General features: G+C 39.2%; 4 protein-coding genes across 5 annotated transcripts; 2 read left to right on the plus strand and 2 right to left on the minus strand.

The window, feature by feature from the left end:
- Positions 1 to 259: 259 nt before the first annotated feature.
- Positions 260 to 5060, plus strand: LOC111809905 (N-terminal nucleophile aminohydrolases (Ntn hydrolases) superfamily protein). Of its 2 annotated transcripts, XM_087117470.1 has the most exons (8): positions 260 to 425; positions 790 to 961; positions 2332 to 2396; positions 2472 to 2864; positions 2935 to 2993; positions 3611 to 3715; positions 3905 to 4112; positions 4921 to 5060. In XM_087117470.1, exons 1-8 carry the CDS (start codon positions 360 to 362, stop codon positions 4990 to 4992), a joined length of 1140 nt encoding a protein of 379 aa, XP_086973596.1. In that variant the 5' UTR covers positions 260 to 359; the 3' UTR covers positions 4993 to 5060. The 2 variants fall into 2 exon arrangements, with proteins under 2 accessions (XP_086973596.1, XP_023552142.1); XM_023696374.2 differs by lacking the exon at positions 4921 to 5060 and having other exon boundaries at positions 262 to 425; positions 3905 to 4331.
- Positions 5033 to 8261, plus strand: LOC111809906 (derlin-1.1). Its single transcript, XM_023696375.2, has 7 exons — positions 5033 to 5173; positions 5335 to 5470; positions 5554 to 5627; positions 5854 to 5947; positions 6170 to 6298; positions 6514 to 6674; positions 7835 to 8261. Exons 1-7 carry the CDS (start codon positions 5157 to 5159, stop codon positions 8073 to 8075), a joined length of 852 nt encoding a protein of 283 aa, XP_023552143.1. The 5' UTR covers positions 5033 to 5156; the 3' UTR covers positions 8076 to 8261.
- A 2039-nt stretch (positions 8262 to 10300) lies between these two features.
- Positions 10301 to 11972, minus strand: LOC111810875 (putative kinase-like protein TMKL1). Its single transcript, XM_087117471.1, has 2 exons — positions 11291 to 11972; positions 10301 to 11193 (listed from the first exon to the last, which is right to left on the minus strand). Exons 1-2 carry the CDS (start codon positions 11769 to 11771, stop codon positions 10604 to 10606), a joined length of 1071 nt encoding a protein of 356 aa, XP_086973597.1. The 5' UTR covers positions 11772 to 11972; the 3' UTR covers positions 10301 to 10603.
- Positions 11973 to 14049: 2077 nt separating this feature from the next.
- Positions 14050 to 20877, minus strand: LOC111809959 (N6-adenosine-methyltransferase non-catalytic subunit MTB). Its single transcript, XM_023696454.2, has 7 exons — positions 20596 to 20877; positions 16069 to 18801; positions 15867 to 15950; positions 15622 to 15726; positions 15393 to 15501; positions 15022 to 15173; positions 14050 to 14725 (listed from the first exon to the last, which is right to left on the minus strand). The coding sequence occupies exons 2-7, from the start codon at positions 18739 to 18741 to the stop codon at positions 14297 to 14299; spliced, it is 3552 nt and encodes a 1183-aa protein (XP_023552222.2). The 5' UTR covers positions 18742 to 18801; positions 20596 to 20877; the 3' UTR covers positions 14050 to 14296.
- Between the last annotated feature and the right edge of the window lie 157 nt (positions 20878 to 21034).

Below are 21034 nucleotides of genomic sequence, written 5' to 3' on the forward strand. Positions count from 1 at the left end.
AGCTCGAATGATTTAAAGAGGATAATCTTTAACGCGTGTGATATGAGTTGTCATATTACCAACCTGTGAGGTAAATTAGAAAGAAAAATCCTTCTCTTTTTTTGTGACGGTCTCAAAAAAATAAAAAAAAAATAAATAAATAAAATCCCCCAAAATTAAGCATTCATTTAATAAGGAATAATATATATATATATATATATATTTTTTTTTTTTTTTGAATTCAATACAAATTAGAGATTTGAAACCTGTAAGCTGACGGGCTTACCACTCTGATAACAAAAACTTAATCATGTTGGAGCCAATTTATGTAATTTTTGATTCTCCAGTAGATTCCCACCACTACGGAGCGGCTTCTCTACATGGAACTCCTTGCCTCCAATAATCGGTTTCGAGCTTCCGCCTTGCTTCTTGTCTTGCTCTTCCAGGTACTTGATATCACGACCCAGCACCGTCTTTCTCTGTTCAATGCCATTTTCAATTTTCTGAGTTTATTGCTCGAAGCAGCTTAAAATCTGAAAGAGAATTTGAGAAGCACCCATTTCTTCACTTAACGAAATTTTGTAGCCCGATTCTTCAATTTCCCGTTCTAGCTGTTATGGGTTTTTGGGTTGAATGCAGATCAGTTATCTATACCATTGATCGGAGAGTTTTCCCATCTCCGATGTTCGTTTAAGTTCTTCCCCTCTTTTATAAATTCTTGGTTACAGGGTTTCGCTTGCTTATTTTCTTCGCTGAAATGTTACATTTCCGTTATCTTGGTGAAGTTTATATCGATTTTTGAGTTGTTAGGTTACTGGACGTGTAGCTGGAGAGTCAGGCTCGTACCCTTTGGTTGTAAGCACATGGCCCTTTTTGGAGGCTGTTGAAAGGGCGTGGAGTGCTGTTAATAATGGCTCCTCAGCAGTTGATGCTGTTGTAGAAGGATGTTCTGCCTGTGAAGAACTGAGATGTGATGGCACAGGTGGGCACTTTAATTTGATGTGGGTCTAAATATTTGTTCTCAATGTGTAGTTTATTGGCTCATTCATTTCTATGGCTTAGCTATTGTGATAAGATAAGGAATCAATACAAGGGGAATAAGATTCGGATTACCTTGTTGATCGAATATCTCAATACAAGAACACTTGATTGAGATTCGAATCACTCCAGAAACAAGATCGATCATGTCTAGCTTCAATGATTCTTGTTGATCAAATATCTCAACGCAAGAACACTTGTTTGAGATCCGAATCACTCCACAAGCAAGATTGATCATGTCTAGCTTGAATGATTCTACATGCAATCTAAACTACATAGAATTGCAAAGAAACTTAGCCATTGGCTAAAGAAAAGCACAAATGCTTCTTTCTATATTTTCCAAGTCTTAAAATACAATAACTCTAAATTACTCTAAATTGTAACCCACCCAAAATTTACAACAATCAAACTTCATTCTTCTTCAATGTAGCATGAGTTGAAACATCTTTTGATAATTTTGACAACCTTTTCTTCACATCTTCATTGAAGTATATTGTATGATTGATGTCTCTTGGTTCATATCATATTGTGTCTTGTTCTATCTTCTGTGAAAAAAAAATTGTTGAGCAGTTCACTGGGTGCTTTCTTTATATGAACAATATGGATTTGCCAAAAATTCTGAACAGTGATGCTATCTGGTTTTTGAAGTTGAGGTTGCTTTCTGACGTTGATGATAACATCACCTGTTGAGGATTGTTGGGAGAGGAGTTTTATGTCGGCTAATTAACGGGTTGTTCATGAGTTTATAAGTAAGGAATACATCTCTATTGGTATGAGGCCTTTCGGGAAACCAAAAGTAATGCCATGAGAGCTAATACTCAAAGTGGATAATATCATACCATTATGGAGGTTCGTGATTTCTAACATGGTATCAAAGTCATGCCTAACTTAGCCATGTCAATAGAATCTTCAAATGTCGAACAAAAAAGTTGGGACCCTTGAAACTGTAGTCAAAAGTGACTCAAGTGTCGAACAAAGGATGTACTTTGTTCGAGTGCTCCAAAGAAAGAGTCGAGCCTCGATTAAGGGGAGGCTATTCAAGGGCTCCATAGGGCTCCGGGGAGGCTCTATGGTGTACTTTGTTCAAGGGGAGGATTGTTGAGAATTGTTGGAAGAGAAGTCCCACATCGGCTAATTAAGGGGTTGATCATGAGTTTATAAACAAGGAATACATCTCCATCGGTATGAGACCTTTTGGGGAAACAAAAAACAAAGCCACGAGAGCTAATACTCAAAGTGGACAATATCATACTAGTTTAATGGAGAGGTATGTGCATATGAAGTGCCTAGTTTAATGTAATTTTTTATGAATAGTTGGACCAGGTGGAAGTCCGGATGAAAATGGAGAAACAACCATTGATGCCATGGTTATGGATGGGGTAAGCCTTCTCTGGATATTCACTTCCTGTTGCTCATCTTTGTATTTACTTTATATTCACTAAGGATATGCATAGGTGACTATGGAAGTTGGAGCTGTAGCCGCCATGAGGTATATCAAAGATGGTATAAAAGCTGCAAGATTAGTGATGAGACATACCCAACACACTTTACTTGTTGGAGAGAAGGCCTCTGCTTTCTCCATTTCAATGGGCCTTCCCGGACCCGAAGATCTTAGCTCGTCGGAGTCGATTGAAAAGTGGAACAAATGGAAAGAGAACAATTGCCAACCTAATTTTTGGAAAAATGTTGTGCCTGTCAATAGCTGTGGCCCTTACCACTCTAATGACCTTATGCTTGTTGCTGAGACAACATGTTCAGGAGATGATCCAATGAGAACTGTTGGATTAAGGTCGAATCATTTTGGTTTTCACAGTCACGATACCATATCGATGGCAGTAATCGATAAGGTAAGTTGATAAGTGAAGTTAATTCTCTCTTGTCATTGTATTCATATTAAAGATTTGTTTCTTGAAATAGTTTGGGCACATTGCTGTTGGAACATCCACTAATGGAGCCACCTTCAAGATCCCAGGCAGGTAAGTTCTGTTAGATGCCAACTCTTTATTCCGCTCTATTACCGCTAGCAGATATTGTCCTCTTTGGGCTTTTCTTCAAAGTTTTTAAAACGCGTTGTCTAGGGAGAGGTTTCACACCCTTATAAAGGGTGTTTCGTTCTCCTCCCCAACCGATGTGGGATCTCACAATCCACCCCCCTCCTTCGGGGTCCAGTGTCCTCGCTGGCACTTATTCCCTTCTTCAATCGATGTGGGACCCCCAACCCCCTTCGGGGCTCAACGTCCTTGCTGGCACACCGCCTCGTGTTCACCCCCTTCGGGGCTTTGGAACATCGCCCGGTGTCTAGCTCTGATACCATTTGTAACAGCCCAAGCGCACAGCTAGCAGATATTGTTCTCTTTGGGCTTCCCCTCAAAGTTTTTAAAACGCGTCTGCTAGGGAAAGGTTTCCACGTCCTTACAAAAGGTGTTTCGTTCCTCTCCAGCTGATATGAGATCTCACATCTACTGAGATGATCAAATCTCAGTCATTTTCTTTTGTTATTCCCTTCATTTGGTGGTTGGGTATTGCATAAGTAACCAGACGTCGCTGAAGCTTTTTGGATCACGCCTCTCTGAATCAACTTTCTTTGATGCAGGGTGGGTGATGGACCTATAGCAGGATCTTCAGCATATGCAGATAGTGATATCGGTGCATGTGGAGCAACCGGGGATGGCGACATCATGATGCGTTTCCTCCCGTGGTAAACAAACCATTTCTAGCCATTATTATGCAACTCTACTCTCTGAAACTCAACGCATAAGCTTTGATATGTTCCATGTAACGAACAGATTGATCCGTGTCTATTTGCTTGTTCAATAATTCTTCACTTTCTATCTGTCGAATCGTCCCATTTTGGTTGAATCTCGAAAATACTTCTGCTTGATTACAGCTATCAAGTCGTCGAGAGTATGCGACTGGGGATGGAACCGAAGGACGCTGCGAAAGATGCAATATCAAGGATTGCAAGGAAGTTCCCTGACTTCATTGGAGCTATTTTTGCTGTTAACAAAAATGGTACTCATGCTGGTGCATGCCATGGATGGACATTCCAATACTCGGTCCGAAGCCCAGAAATGCATCACGCCGAAGTTTTCACGGTACTTCCCTGATGCTGCAATTCTCTTTTCTTTCAACATTGAGGTGCCTATGATGATGAGTCTTATGAATGAAACATAAGCACTGCAAGTACTGTGTTGGGTCATAAGTCATAAGCAATAGAGTTGAAGTTGATATTGAGACATTACTTTGATGTAACGATCGCTGACCGTTCATGTGGAAAATTGATAGGAAGATGAGCACTCAAGCATTTATTTCAATTTTTACCGCTCAACTTCACAGGTTAACTTTTGTGAGATCCCACATCGATTGAAGAGGAAAACAAATGTATTCGAGTGTAGAAATCTCTCCCTAGTAAACACGTTCTAAAACCGTGAGACTAACACGTAACAGGCTAAAGCAAACAATATTTATTACTGGTGGACTTGGGCTGTTACAAATGATATCATAGCTAGACACTGAGTAGCGTGCAAACAAGAACGCTATGCTTCCAAGGGGGGTAGATTGTGAGGTCTCACCTTAGTTGAAAAGGGGAATGAACACATTTCTTATGACAGTTGGAAACTTCTCTTGTAGACGCTTTTTAAAACTTTGAGGCTGACAATGATACGAATAAAAGTACCGTCAATCCGTGATATGGGTTTTTTCATACAAATAAATTAATGTTCTCCAGTTGGATTTTCTATTTAAAATGAATTAATCTAATCCAAGTCAATGTCCCCAAGACCCACTTGTAGCAATTAATGATATTGAATAGACCATTATCCGGTCAAGAACAAATTAATTATATATATAGAAGTGGAAGAAAAAGGAACTGAGTAAGTCAATATCATTGCGTTGATTATTCAGACCCATCATATAATGGATGAATTTTTCCAAACCCTTCATCCTTCAAAGGCGTTGGTTTACTTCCAAGCGTAATGATTCAGAAGTTTTCATAGTCCACATGGTTTGCCCCACGGTTCCCTCTGAGACGACTTCCGAAGTCTTCCCTTCAACTTCTTTAATGCTCTATAAGCACAAATCCATGTTCATCGGTAGCTTCAACCTTCCCGTCCTGCTCCGAAGTTCCACAGTTCTTGCGAATGTCTACCCCTTTAGAGTAATCTCTCAAATCCCTCTTGATCTTTTCTTGAATTTTGATTTTTTTTTTCCAGAATTATGAGGATTTGATGAACTCCCATTTTGTGTTCTTGGTTAATTTGATGTATATCAATCTGTTGTGTAATGAGTATCATTATTGTCTTGTTGAACTTGTTTTAGATATTATCACTCACTCCCACCTGTGAGCAAGGTGTATGGGGTGAGCTGTTTGATGACCACTGCTGCTTACTATCTCCAGCTTTATGACCCTAAGAACATAGCTCTGATCTACAGTCTTGTAATTAAAAAGTTTCAGGTAATACAATTTTGTGGATTCATAGTTTCCAGATTTTGTTTTCTTCAATATGTTTTTGCTATAACTGCTTCGTTCTTGAACAGATTTGGAGGCTCATTACCAACTTCTTCTTCCTCGGCCCGTTTTCGTTTCGGTTTGCTTTTCGTCTGATAATCATGTAAAAACCATACCACTTTCAAGTGTTCATCTTTATTTTTTGAGCTAGAAGCTTAGAAGTAGGATTAAGAGTACGTTTGGGAATGATTTTGAATGATTAAAAACATGTTTGAGAGTGATTTTGTGATTTTAACCTTTTCAAAATCACTCTCGAACATGTTCTAAAACTAAAAACAATAGAATTTTTATGATATTTGTATAATAACTATGCAATTTGAACTTCACAGAGCAAAATATGGTGTATCATTGGAGAGAGGTCCCTTTGATAAAAGGACTGCAGACTATGTGTGGATGTTGATTTTTGGAGCTCTTTCACTTCTGGTGAGTTTGATTTGGATTTTTTGCAAATTGTTGTCCGCATCATAGAATATTGGTGTTCTTAAATTTCATTAACAAGAACAATGAGAAAATTAGCTATGATTTTGACAGTTCTTGAACATTTTGAGTACTAAGCTCAAAAATCCTAATATTTGGTACTTCCATAAGCCTTCAAATGATGATATCTGCTATCACTAATTGGTTATGCATTTTTTTAACCCTCAGGTGATGGCAGCCATTCCATATTGTTGGACTCCATTCATGGGAAGTTCTTTGGTTTTCATGATTGTCTACATCTGGAGTCGTGAGTTCCCAAATGCTCGTATCAACATCTACGGTGTCGTTTCGTTGAAGGTTAGTAACACATTTGAAAGCATGAAGTTCGTCTGAAGATCTCTTTAATTGGGATTTGATTGTCTCGTTTCCTATATTAGAATGTTTCTCCGTGTTTTGAAGTACTTGAAAAGTCATTCCAATCAGGCTCTAAGTTCGCCAACTTATGCAGCTAATTGATGATTCCGAATCTGGGATTTTTTCTTTTTCTCATTGGTAATATTGATATTCTACAGGGATTCTATCTTCCTTGGGCAATGCTGGCTTTAAATCTAATCTTTGGTGATCTCTTGATGCCAGACATTTTGGGAATGGTGGCAGGGCATCTTTATTATTTTTTGACTGTTCTACATCCTCTTGCTGGTGGGAAATTCAACCTCAAAACCCCTTTCTTGATGTATCCTACATACATTAATATGTACATTCATATGCATGCATATACACACACACACATATATATTGTAACGGCCCAACCCCACCGCTAGCAGATGTTGTCCTTTTTGGGGTTCCCCTCAATGTTTTTAAAACGTGTCTGCTAGGAAGAGATTTTCACATTCTTATAAAGAATGTTCTGTTCTCCTCCTTGACGAACGTGGGATCTCACAATCCACCCACTTTTAGGGCTCAACGTCCTCACTGACACTCGTTCCCTTCTCCAATCGATGTGAGACACCCCAATCCACCCCCCTACGGGGCTCAGCATCCTTGCTTGCACACCGCCTCTTGTCCACCCCCCTTCGGGGCTTAGCCTCCTCGTTGGCACATCGCTTGGTGTCCGCCTCTGATACCATTGCAACGGCCCAAGCCTACCGCTACCAGATATTGTCCTCTTTGGGCTTTCCCTTTTGGGCTTGTGTGTCAACGAGGACGCTAGGCCTCAAAGGGGTGGATTATGAGATCCCACATCTGTTGGAGAATGGAACGAAACATTCCTTATAAGGGTGTGAAAGTCTCTCCCTAACAGACGCGTTTTAAAATAGTGAGGCTGACGGCGATACGTAACGGGCCAAAGCGGACAATATCTGCTAGTGGTGGGATTGGGCTGGAGGATGTTGGGCCTCAAGGGAAGTGAATTGTGAGGTCCCACATTGGTTGGAGGGGGGAACAAAACATTCCTTATAAGAGTGTGGAAACCTCTCCCTAACAAACACGTTTTAAAACTGTGAGGCTAACGGCGATACGTAACGGGCCAAAGCGGACAATATCTGCTAGTGGTGGGATTGGGCTGGAGGATGTTGGGCCTCAAAGGAAGTGAATTGTGAGGTCCCACATTGGTTGGAGGGGGGAACAAAACATTCCTTATAAGAGTGTGGAAACCTCTCCCTAACAAACACGTTTTAAAACTGTGAGGTTGACGACGATACGTAACGGACCAAAGCGGATAATATCTGCTAGCGGTGAGCTTAGGTTGTTACATATGTCCTTGTTTTTTGTGTTCTTATTACAGTATATGCAAATAAGGAAATTTAATGAAATGAAGCTAATAAATTTGTAAGCATGGGAATGGGAAGCAGCGAGCTGCATTAATTCTTCTGTGAAACCTTAATGGCCTTCCAGTCACAAGCTAGTAGCATACTGGGGTGAAGGGACACAATTCAACTCTCCAGTACAACGTGACCCTTCTGCTGGCACTGCTTTTCGAGGAAGAAGTTACCATCTTAATTCTTCTCAAACGAACACCCGGGAGCGAACACAAACACGAAGACGCTCTTCTCCCTCTCCACCACCACCACCACCACCACAGCAAGGTTCTAATCAGCCTTCTTTCAGTGGCAGAAGTTATCGTCTTGGTAGCTAAGTCTTTCTCGAACCACATTATATATGATATTATTATCTTCTAGCTTTCCAAAGCTAATTGTCAAGTAAACCGTAACATGGTTTTATGAAACATCTTTAAGAACATGGAGAAGTTTAGAATCCATGGTTTGTAATGAAATATGTTTATCTGATATGCATAATGAGAAGAGTTCAAAACTTTTATCTACTTCTAGCTTCTTATAGACAAGGTGTAACGGTCCAAGCCCACCGTTAGCTGATGTTGTCCTCTTTGGACTTTCCCTTTTAGCCTTCCTCTTAAGGCTTCAAAACGCGTCTGTTAGGGAAAGGTATCCACACCCTTATAAAGGGTGTTTCGTTTTCCTCCCTAACCAATGTGGGATATCACAATCCACCCCTCTTCAGGGTCCAGCGTCCTCGCTGGCACTCGTTCCTTTCTCCAATCGATGTGGGATCCCCATCAAATTCACCTCCCTTCAGGGCCTAATGTCCTTACTGGCACACCGTCTCGTCTCTACCCCCCTTTGGGGAACAACCTCCTCGCTGGTACATCGCCCGGTGTCTGTCTCTGATACCATTGTAATGATCCAAGCCCACCGTTCAGCAGATATTGTCCTCTTTGGGCTTTCCCTTTCAAGCTTCCCCTCAAGACTTTAAAACACGTATGCTAGGGAAAAATATCCACACCCTTATAAATGGTGTTTCGTTCTCCTCCCCAACCAATGTGGGATATCACAATCTACCTCCCTTCCAGGCCTAGCATCCTCGCTGGCACTCGTTCCTTTCTTCAGTCGATGTGGGACCCCCCATCAAATCCACCTCCCTTCAGGGCCTAATGTCCTTACTGGCACACCGTCTCGTCTCTACCCCCCTTCAGGAAACAACCTCCTCGCTGGCACATCACCTAGTTTCTGGCTCTGATACCATTGTAACGGGCAAAGTCCACTGTTAGCAGATATTGTCTTCTTTGGGCTTTCCCTTTCGAGCTTTCCCTCAAAACTTTAAAACGCGTATACTAGGGAAAGATATCTACACCCTTATAGAGAGTGTTTCGTTCTCCTCCCCAACCAATGTGGGATATCACACAAGGATATATGAGTGAATATTATACATTTACTCTTTACGATCACTATTGAAATCTGAACCAAAAACTGAAGGACAAAAGTCAAGATGAGTATCTAATGGATCTAAAATATCAATGTTGGATGGATAAGAGCTGTGGAAGAAGCATGTGCCACATTCCTCTGCTATTGTTAGCTTGAGGGCCCTTAGTTGTAGAAAGATGAAGAAATCACATGGCTGTCTGACCAAAGTGGCAAATTTAATAGCCATTTTTGTAGGGAAAGAATCAGATGAGTATAGAAAAAAGTAGGGAGGGGAATACTCTTTTGTGGGTATCTGATTTCCCATCTTTTATTTGAACCAAAAGTGAAATTATTTCAGTATATTACTGTTGCAAATAGGGAAAGAAGAACATGAACGAACAAAAGATAGATCTGTTATCCATTTGTAGCGGTTCTTTTTTGGTATAGCAGTCTAGAACACCTAGTTAAAATGAACTCACTTATGGAGGTCTGCAGAATATTACCCTTAACTATCAGAAGCTACTGAAACTTAGAATGGCTATATGTTCGTCAATCATTCATTTTTTGTAACGACTCTAGTTTTCTACTAACCTAAAGTCTCTACTGTATGCATGATGTAACTTCTTATGTGGAAACATTCTTTTAAAACGCGGTGTGCTAGCAAAGACGTTGAGCCTCGAAGGAGGGTGGATGGTGAGATCCCACATCAATTGGAGAGATGATTGAGTGCTAATGAGAATGTTGGGTCTTGAAGGGAGGTGGATTGTGAGATCCCACGTTGATTGGAGAGAGAAACGAGTGTCAGCGAGGATGTTGGGCCTCGAGGGTGGATAGTGAGATCCCACATCGATTGGAGAGGGGAACGAAACATTTTTATAAGGGTATGAAAACCTCTCTCTAGCATACACGTTTTAAAAAACTTAAGGGAAACCCAAAAGTGAACAATATCTGCTAGCGGTGAGCTTGAGCTCTTACAATAGAATTGCTGTTAAAGAATATCTGACAGAAGGTAGAATCTCAAATTTAGAACTTGTTTATGAGTTGTTCTGAAAAACAGCCTTTTGCTTTTGTTTTAAAAAATTGCTTTTAAGGATAGGTTTTAGAGAAACTGTTCATAAATCCAAGATCTTGGGAAGAACAGCTTAAACTAATGTCAAAAACATGTCAGAAAGCTATGTTTTATTGAATCTTTGTTCTAAAAACCAGAAAGCTATTCATGTAAAACACTCAGTAAAGAACTACTTAGCTTCATTCATGGATCTTATAACAAAGTTTTCTTCAAAAATCCCAAAATGTTACACCTTCTTTAGCCCTTAGATGCCAAAACTTTGCCCCTTAGCTCCAATAGTATTCCACATATGTACAGCAGAATCAATACCCTCTCAAGACTTATACTGATACCAATGTGTTCTAAAACTCCCCCCTACGACCGCCTTCCATGGTTAAACGTACTCCACAATCCCGATTACGTTCCGATTTCATTGAGCTTTCGAAGCACTTGCTTCATACTAGGCCTAAGAGCAGGAGACGGCGAACAACACGCCATTGCAAGCTGAAAGAATTTGAGAATCTTTTCTTCAGTAACATTGTTTCCATCAATGCTGCTATATAGAAGTATTTCTGGATGGAACAGATCTGCAATTCTATGTCCAAGAACTGCATTTCTCATAAAGTTAGGCAAGTAAAAATCCTCATCGAAAGCTGGCTTTTCGTTAACCGGTTCCTTCCCCGAAAGTAGCTCGAGTAAGATCACCCCATAACTATAAACATCAGTCTCCTCTGTTGCATCCTTCATCTTGATCACTTCAGGAGCTTTGTAGCCATTAGCTGCTAAACCTTCAAGTACCTCTTGAGCAGAAGAGGAATTCAACAGTAGATGTAAACCGAAATCCGAGACATACGGTTCATAGTTCCGATCCAAAAGAACATTTTTCGACTGTAGATTCCCATGGATTGTTGGCTTTTGCAAGCCAGTGTGGAGATGATCCAACCCTTTCGCTATACCGACCGAGATCTTGTTTATTACTCCCCATCGGTGCGAGTCACCATTCCCATCTGCCAAATTAGCACACTTTGTTTCAGCTTCATGTGTTAGTTTAACAAGATTCTATCCTTATTGATTGGATGAAGAGAAACATATTAGCTTGCATACCTCTGATGAACTGAGCTAGATTTCCTCGCCTGTAGAATGGATGAATGAGAAGCTTCTCTGTTCTTGGACCTGAATAGAATCCCAAAAGAGGCACCAAATTTGGGTGTCTTATGGAACCCAAAAACTCAATTTCACTGACAAAATCATCATGCCCAGCAGTGCAAACAGGCCTCAGAAACCTAAGCAGCCGCACCGTGCTGCTACCTTGCAAGTAAGCCTTATACAGAGTTCCATGGTTGGCTTTGCCAATGACTTCCCCAGGAGCTTCCAAGATATCCAAAATGGTAAGCTCCTGCCCACCTTGAAATGTCAGCAAGTCTTCACGCTCCTCCGCCCCTTTCACACTCTGCTGGTTCCTCTCCAAGTCATTGAATCCATCGCCATTCTTCCCCTTTCCCCTTCTGTTCAAGAAGATGAGAAGAACAACAGCCAAACCCAGAACAAAAAACACTCCAAGAGCAAGATTCAAGAACTGGGTCATCTTGTTTGGATGGAAAAGTGTGGTTCTTGGAAGCTTAGAAACCAAAAGGGAAGAGTTTCATGGCTTTGGCAAAGAGAAGAGCATTGGATCAAGAGAAGAATAATGTTAATATTATTATTATGATTGCATTATGGGGCTTTTCAGTTGGCAGAGAAAATTGCAGAAAAGACAGATGTGAGCCATGTGATGGCTGTGTGTGATTGACGGCTATGTTTGTGCACAGACTTCGTAATTCCATTTCAACAAGCGAGAATGTCTCTTTGCTCAATTATGTCAAAGGACAATCATGAGCCTTCTTCAATAATGTCCTCTTCTCCTTCATCCCTCATGTCTATTTGGTACTTAAACTTTTACTGTGTCCAGTACGTTTTTAACATATTAAAAAATTTATATAAATTATAAATTTAGAGACGATATTTTAATTTCAAGAGCCTATTAGACACATACGAATGTTTAGCAACATTTTGACTTTTGTTTAACTCTAACCCGAGATTTTTGATTTATTATTGTTCGTTTTCGAAAGAATATGAAATTTTTTTGCCACTACTTTTCAATAACAGCTAAAAAGCTAGAGCAAATTTTCCTTTTTTTTTTTATAGATATAATTAAAATTTTATAGATCTCAATTCTATTTTTCATTCTTTAACAAATTACAACAGTCAAATATAGAATTTTGTTAAATTAAATGTATAATTTTATTTTTTTATAATTTCTCACAAATGGTGAGAGAATATATAATTTAATAGTGTAAAGATTCCCTTGGTGATCTATCCAAGAAAAAACATGAAATAATGTTTCGAATAAATAAATGTTTATGAATATTATTAAATTATTTATCATGTGATCTCTCTCTCACACACATGGATCTACTCCCTTTTTTTCTTTTTTCTTTTTTTCTTTTATTATTATTAATATTAATTAATTAATTAAAATAAGAAAGAAAATTATGAAAAATACATTTTCTTCTCCTACTATTAAGAATTTTTTTTTTTTTTTTTTAAATTAAAAAGTTCATTTCTTCTTAAAATTTGTACTAGAATTTTAATTTAGATTCGACACTTACAGACTCGACATTCTTCTATATCTACTACGACATGGTCACATTATTTAAGAAAATTCGTTAGAGACCACCCGTAACAATCTAAACTCACTTCTAGTAGATATTGCTCTCTTTAAACTTTTTTTTTCCTAACGTGTCTATTAAAGAGGTTTTCACACCATTATAAAAGAGGTGTGCACTGTTGGTAGAGGTCATATATAAGTACCTATCAAATTTTTTAAAAACTATTTTTGAACTATCGTATAATCAGTCTCATATAAATGAATTTTTTTATATATTTCTTATTTGTTCGAAGGGGTTGAAAAATAAATAAATTTAAAAATGGAAATATTATTAGAAGGTTCTCGAGTGTTTTTTAAGTTGGTTAGTGACCCACAAAAACAACTTTGTCAACACATAATCACACTAACAACAAACAAAGGACATTTTCATTGGTCACCATCCAACAAACCACATACTTTCATTTCCTTACGAAACAATAATTACCCATTAAAAATTATTTTATTTTACTTTTTTTGTTTGAATTAAAAAAAATATATATCAATAAAAGAAAGTGAGTTGTTTGAATAAATTTAATTTTTCAAAACGCTAAAAAGTAAAATTATTGTATAAATTTTTAAATTCTTATTTTAATTATAAAAAAATCAAATTACTTGGATATGTATGTGTAGTCAAAATATGTTCCTCATTATTTCTTGGATTTATATTACCAAATGTAATTATCAATCTTTGCCTTCAATTGCAAGCTTAGATGCTATTATTAATGATGATTTGCTAAACAAATTAAAGAAATAATTAAAACTTTAATCAAAACACAGATCTTAAGGGAATGTTTCTAAAATATAATTATATTTTATGTTTTCATATTCATTAAATTACGTTTTTAAAAAATATTTTCAAATTTAATGAATTAAATCGTAAACGTAAACTATCAAATTACGACTAAATACTATAAAAACCATAATTGTGTCTATTCCAAATATATATATATATATTAGTTTTACTATATAAACATAAAATGAAATTATTAAAAATCTAATCGAATTAACTTTATTTTTTTTTTTTTTATAATTTCTTACATTATATCATCGACTAAAATATTAGAGATAAAAATATTTATCCATTCACAGGACGGTTGTTGCGAGGAGTCAAAACTTACCCTTATCCGAACTAGAGAAATTCAGAGAAAGTGATTCTAAGTTATAGTAGCACATAAAATTTTGTCACAAGCAGGGAATTTTGCACTACCAATAACAAAATTTGCGGGGGCTACATAAGTTACAGATTTTCCTCTGAATTGCAGGAAGCCCATAGTTCTGGAATCCCCAATTTGGGAAACATTACAACAATATGCAACTAAAAATTCAAGAGATGGAAATGGCAACGCCCCAAAAATGTTTCTACCCTTGGAAAGATTACGAAGCTACACCGAAACCGAAGCACATTCGCGTGCCAATAACAAATATTACAACATATTTATCTGTCTATGAGATTCGAAATCAACGTACTCTCCGCTTGGCTGCTCGCCGAACCCATATGCATCGTAAACTTCATCGCCTAGAGGAATGTTGTTGGCTTCTCGTCCTTTAAAACCCCCCTCCATTTGTGAACCCCAAGGGGGAGGTAGTGTCATAGGGTTAGAATTTGAAACATCTAAACTGGTTGGATTCTGTGGCGAGTTTCCCGTTGGCCTCCGGTTCATCGAGGTGGCTGTAGTTAACGATGCTGATTGTTGCTGCTGCATTTGTTGCTGGTTTTTCATTGGCGATTTTGGCCTAAGCAACTCTATTTCTGGCGTTGTCATAACAAGATGAGATGCTTCTGGGGGTGGATTCCGGCCTCCTCCACCTTGCCAAACTTTCCCATCTTTGTCAGCAAAGTTTTTGATATATACCTGAATGTGAACCATGACACCATTCAAGTTCAGAGATAAATAATAATAACCGACGACAACAGCCAAGAGAACGAGAAAATAATATCAAGAAGAATATACGACGCAAATAAGTCGTTTTATTTGTGATTTAGTTCAATTCCAGTCAAAAAATGTGTAGCTTAGACTCTATGTAGACATGTAGTTCATATTCAACTTTCCCATGCAAATGTCAGATTTTCTAATGTAATATAATTTTCAGAGGTCAACAAGTAAGCACAGAAGTTGCCATGATATTGTGTGCGAGCAGAAAATGCTACCTCGGAAAGAAAATTTGACGAAGACAGCTCTTTACCGACAGTCAACCACCCGGCTCGAATATTATGGTCCTCACCAAAGAGCTCGAGCCTTCTGCGGCCAAGGGCAAAATGCTCGATTATCCTGTACATATCTTCGGGCTTCTGGGTTGAACCTGAGATACAGTTTAAGCATAAAACTACAGTCACTGACCATATCCATCCAATAAAAGCAAGATTATGTTTATACAAGACCTTTTGGAGCTTATGTCAGTTATTAGTTGTTACCAACATTCACCTCAATGCTTCCACACCAAGAAAAAATTATACTAAAAAAATCCAAAGATATACAAACACGAGCCGAGAGACCATGGAAGCTAAAGAAGATAACTGACCGTAAGGAGGTTCCTCAGCAATAATTACATCAGTATCAATGTTTGCATGGATTATATGACCATCGGTACTGCGACGTACGGTTCCTTTAATGCCCATGAGACAATGCTCCTTCATTGAGACAGCAGAAAAATACTTGCAAGTGAGAAGGATAGATCTCATAACGTGCAGCAAAAGGCTTGAAATCTAAATCATGCTGCTCGGTTTTTTTTATGAAAAAATTAGACTGACCTTGGAGTGCTGGAAAAGAGTGTGGGAGTCATGCCGTAAGCCTGGAGCTGCATTATTTTTGTTTGTCTTCACCCAACAGATATCCTCACAGCGTCGGAACCCCCACTAAGCACCCCACACCAAAATGAACATTCAGTTGTAAATTTTCAAATAGGCTAAACAATTAGTAGATGTCTTTACATCATGCTAAGCAATAGGTGAAGTCATACTCATATTCTGTAATGAGGAGGAATGATCGTTTTTACCTTCTTAAGACATTGACGGCCCTGCTCAAGGCCGACACCGTCACCAACCCATAGGAATATGAAAGAAGGTGTATCAGCTATTGCCTGCATAAATTGTGGGGAAAGATCTGATAATCGAAAGAAAGAAACCGAATGGAAATGGTAAAAAGATGAAGATGGAATTGAAGAAAAAGTCATGGTAAAATGTAACAAAAGAAATTACCTCAATTTTAAGATTCATAATTTCTTCAAAAGTCCAGTATTCCATGTGATCAGCAACACCAGGAGCGCGATGCACATATTCTTCCCATGGGGGATCAATGAGAATGACATCAAACTTGGTTCCAAAGAATTCTGGTGAAAGTTCAAAGTCTCTCAGATCACATTTGTAGTACATAGGAGGAGATGCAGAATTAGCTACAATTTCATCCTTTTTCTGTATAAGTTCTCTAAGCTTGGGATAGTCCTCTACTACATTTGTAAGTTCAAGCTCCCGGATGAAATTCTGTGGTCGCATTCCCGTGTCAACAAAATTTTGAGAATAATCGTTCTGCTCTCCTCTTGAAGGTGCCTTACCAGGAGGACCAATACTTTTCTGGGCAGCCCAACCACTAGGATTTTTATCAGGCTGAGCACCCCGCCCCACTGGTCCAGAGTTATTGAAACCCGGCCCAGCTACACCTGAAGAAATGCCTCTTCCAGAACCTGATTGATTAAAATACATGGCAGCATTTGGTGGAGTCCCTATGGTTGGAGGAAATCTAGGTCCTGATGGTCCTGGTGGAACAGCTAACATACTCATATCAATACCACGAGCACCAGGCCAAACTGGAGGGGAGAATGGTGGGATAAAGACACCTGGAGAAACTGGTGGACCTGGACCGGGTGACATGCCAGGAGTAAGTGGCTGCATCGGTCCTGGCGGAGGAATTCCTAGAGGTCCAAATGGAGATCCTATCATTGGCAATGGAATTCCACCCTGTTGACTCTCTCTCCCAGCAGGTCTTCCTCTGCCTCCTCTCCCTACTCTATTCCCTTTCATTCCTTGCTGAGTAACTCGATTGAAGGATCCCGGCTCTTGGTTGCCATAAAGTTGCTGTGAACCACTGCTAGAACTTTGACCACCACCAACACGACCGGAATTTACACCTTTCTGGCCTCTTCCCTTCCCCCCATGAAAATCAAAGTCGTCCCTCCATGAATTCTGATCTTGTGTTGTCCCACCTTCATCTGCATATCTCTCCTTCAAATCTCCATCAGACTGCCCATGACCATAGTTATCAGTCCTCCTTGCCCTTCCTTCTTGCTGATGCATCCACTCACCATCACTCGATGCAAACTTACCTTCAGATTGCTGGCCAGCTTCAGTCCTCCTAGCAAAGTTTCCAGACTCTACTCTTCCATAATCCAGAGGTTTGGTTTGGATCTCTATCACATCATAATTCTCGTTTAAAATGCCAAAGTTTGATGATGTCTTCACCGCTTCACCCCTACTTCCATCTTTCCGATTACTAGACCTTCCATGAGGCCTTTCACTCTCAATCCGCTCACGGCCATGTCTAGGCAACTCCCACTCCCTACCATGATCATACATATAATCCCCAGATTTTGTATCATTGTCTTGGTTTCCATGTTGACGTCTTTTCCAATTGTCAACATTACCTTCCCGATCTCTGTTCCGATCACTCCAACTATCATCTCTGCCTTTTGATCTGTCATCCCTATAACCATCTTTTTCTAGTTCCTTCCGCTTGTGGTTCAAGCCTCTTTCATAATCCACATCTATGTAGTCTGATTCTTGATTCCTCTCGGTCTTCTCAGGACTTTTGGACTTGTCGACATTTCCAACTTCTCTTGCACCTTTATCTCTAGTCCACGTCTGTACATCTGCATCACCATTGAGAGCCTTCTCCCGACCATTTGCAACATCTCTACTAGTAGATATTTTTTGTTGCCTATATTTTTCAGATTTTTCTCTGCTTGATTTATCTTCACGTGAAACTGAACTTGCCCTACTACCTTCTTCCTGCACTTCAGTCCTGCCTCTGCTCTTCCCTCTCTCCACATCAAGTTTTTTATCCTCCCTGTAGTTAGACTTTGTACTCTTGTCATTGAATGAATCTAATCCCTGACCCTTACCCTCACTAGCTTCAGTTTTCGGCATGCTTTTCTCTCTAGGACTCTCATACTTCAAATCAGAAGTCTTACCACTTCTACTCTCGACCTTTTCAGAATAACTTTCTTCAATTTTTTTGACAGCATCTGGTTCATCCCATCTTCTTCGAGATCTCCTTGCCTGCTCAGACGATCCATGACCTTTCTCTCGGCTACTGTGTCTCTTTTCTGAATATTTGGAATCTCGATCCAGTGTCTTCTCAGAATCTCCATCATGAAATTTTTCTTCTTTGCTTTTGCTTTTACTCTGAGAACTTTCATGCTCAGAAAACTTTGAAGTCATTTTTCTTTTGTCATTTTCATCTCCTTTACCAAGTCCTCGACTTCCTAACTTATCCCCAACATCTTTCCTATTATCTAGTTCTCCATCCTGGTACCAACTACTCAATTTTTCCAAGGTGCTCTCCTCTTGTTTCTTTTTTGTCTGCTTTGAACGCGATTCTTTCCTTGAATCATATTCATCTTCCTCGCTATCTCCTCTACTAGACCCTCCTGACTTTTTTCGACTGTCACTTCTATCCCCATATGTTTTTTTTCTTCCACTGCCGTCTAATCCATCGACATCTTCTCCATTGCTTGACTTTCTCGACCTACTTGACCTATGCTTTCTCCTATCACCGCCATCCCATCCTTCATCATCTCCCACCCTATCATTCTTCACACCCAAACCATCTTCTACATCTCTCTTTACATAATTTCTGTTGGATTCAGGTGAATCCATTCCTTCTAGATACTTTAATTACCACTTCAAAACGGGTTGTTATGCTTTAAAATGGGCCATCTGCGTAAAAGCGTGGAGACAAAACCATGACAGGGTTAGATTTAAAAGGGCAACGATTTGTGATAAATCCTTCTACAAATATCCCCATCCCCCAGCCCAACAAAAAAATGAACAAGCTTGTATACACATGGAATACAAAATCCTAAAATAGATATATTCTTTACGAGAAACAATTACTGAAACTTATTATTTAAAGAAAAAAAAAACCATTGCAGTATTTATAATGAAAATAAGACAGGTGGATTGAAATAATTGAAAGTTTACTCTGTAGCTTCTTTATAGTCTAATAGACTTGTAAAGTTGTCCAAATGTCCACTTCCGTTTTTTATACGTGGAAATTGATGACATACTTTAAGCAATACTCCCAAGTAGAAGAAACACGCACCAAAACTATGCCAAAAAAAAGAAAAGTAAGATCTCACATCAGTTGGGGAGTTGGGGAGGTGAACGAAACATTCTTTATAAGGGTGTGGAAACCTCTCCCTAGCAGATGTGTTTTAAAAACCTTGAGGGAAGCCCAAAGAGGACAATATCTGCTAGCGGTGGACTTGGGTTGTTACAGATGATATCGGAGCCAGACATCGGGGATGTGCCAGTGAGGAGGCTGAGCCCCGAAGGGGGTGGACACAAGGCGGTGTGCCAGCAAGGACGCTAGGTCGGAGTGGATTGGGGTGTTCCACATCGATTGGAGAAGGGAACGAGTGCCAGCAAGGACACTGGCCCCCAAGGGGAGTAGGTTGTGAGATCTCACATCAGTTGGGGAGGGAAACGAAGTATTCTTTATAAGGGTGTGGAAACCTCTCCCTAGCAGGCACGTTTTAAAAACTTTTAACGGAAGCCTAAAGAAGACAATATCTGCTAGCCGTGGACTTGACTGTTACAAAAAAAAAAAAGAAAAAAAAAAACCAGAAGAAGAGAGCTTACATGATAGGAAACAGCAAAACACACAGATCAAAACCAGTCATTTAAGCTGAATCTGAAAGTGAGGAAGAAAAAAAGTATCTAAACCAATCTAGGACGAAATCTGCTGGTTGAATTCCTCTGCTAGTTGCAACTTTTTAAAACGTGAAGGAATGTGCTAGCAAACATGCGCGAGAGAGGAATGAGGCCACTTTGTGAGTAAGACAGGGAGAAATTGAGGAAGGAAATAAGTTAATTCGTGAAAGTGAAAAGAGAGACGAGAAGACAGAATTTCAGTTTCTGTAAAATATCCTGTCTTCTTCAAAAATTTAAGGCAAATAAATTTTTTAAACAAACATCATTTTTTATGTGTTCAAAATGGATACTTTGGATATTATCCAACGAGTTAGATCAACTTGTGGGACAATTGATTCAAATTGTGAATTTTAGGGCACTTAATCCGTTCTACGCTAATGAATCCACCAAGCTTTGAACAAAAACCAATGCACTCGATTCAAAATCGAAGGGGGAGCAGAAGTGCCAAAAGATTCAGAACTGTCACAGTTCATAAAGGATAGTCCATGGGGATAAGGATGGATGCTTTGCTCCTCCAGCATTGCACAAGGGGAAGGGGAGTAGCACAACTAAATTAGAAATTATTGTAATTCGAATCATAAACCCTCGGCCATTAACCTCACGCAACCATTGCAAAACCCACGACCTCCACGCAGCCTCGACAACCCCCTAGCCCTTCGACTGCCCGCGCTATCCAACCCCTTCACTTCGTAACCCTCGAGTTAACAAATTTTCAACAGAGAGCAGTGCAACAAGATTCCAAAGCTAAAAAACAACATAAACATACATACGATTAACCATTAACTTGCAAGCTTATACCTGGGAAAAGAGCTTGAGTGAGAGTCGAGCAAGAGTGAAGCGGCAATCAAGGTTGATGAACAAATCCATGGAACCAGCTGATTGGGTCAAGATCGATATTCAATTCTTTATCAACATGGATGATGGTCCGAGAGCAATCAAAATGAGAGTATCTACAGGCGCCACAAATATCCTTCGAGTTTGTTCATAGGCGGCTTCCTTCGAGCGCTAAACAGCGCGAGGCGGGCTGATTTTTTGCAAGACGAAGCAGTGCGTTCTGCGAAAATCGACTTCTTTTTTTTTTTTTTTTTTTTAGCCCTATACTAATAACCATATTTACCGTTTTTTTTTTAATTAATAAAAATATTCCACTTATCTTAATAATAATAATATATATATTCTTCAACTTTAATCATTAATATCTTTCATCTTTGACAGAAATCTATATATATTCTCTTTG

This window comes from Cucurbita pepo, chromosome 14 (genome assembly GCF_057944985.1).
Source record: "Cucurbita pepo subsp. pepo isolate OVF chromosome 14, ASM5794498v1, whole genome shotgun sequence".
Taxonomy (NCBI): Eukaryota; Viridiplantae; Streptophyta; class Magnoliopsida; order Cucurbitales; family Cucurbitaceae; genus Cucurbita; species Cucurbita pepo.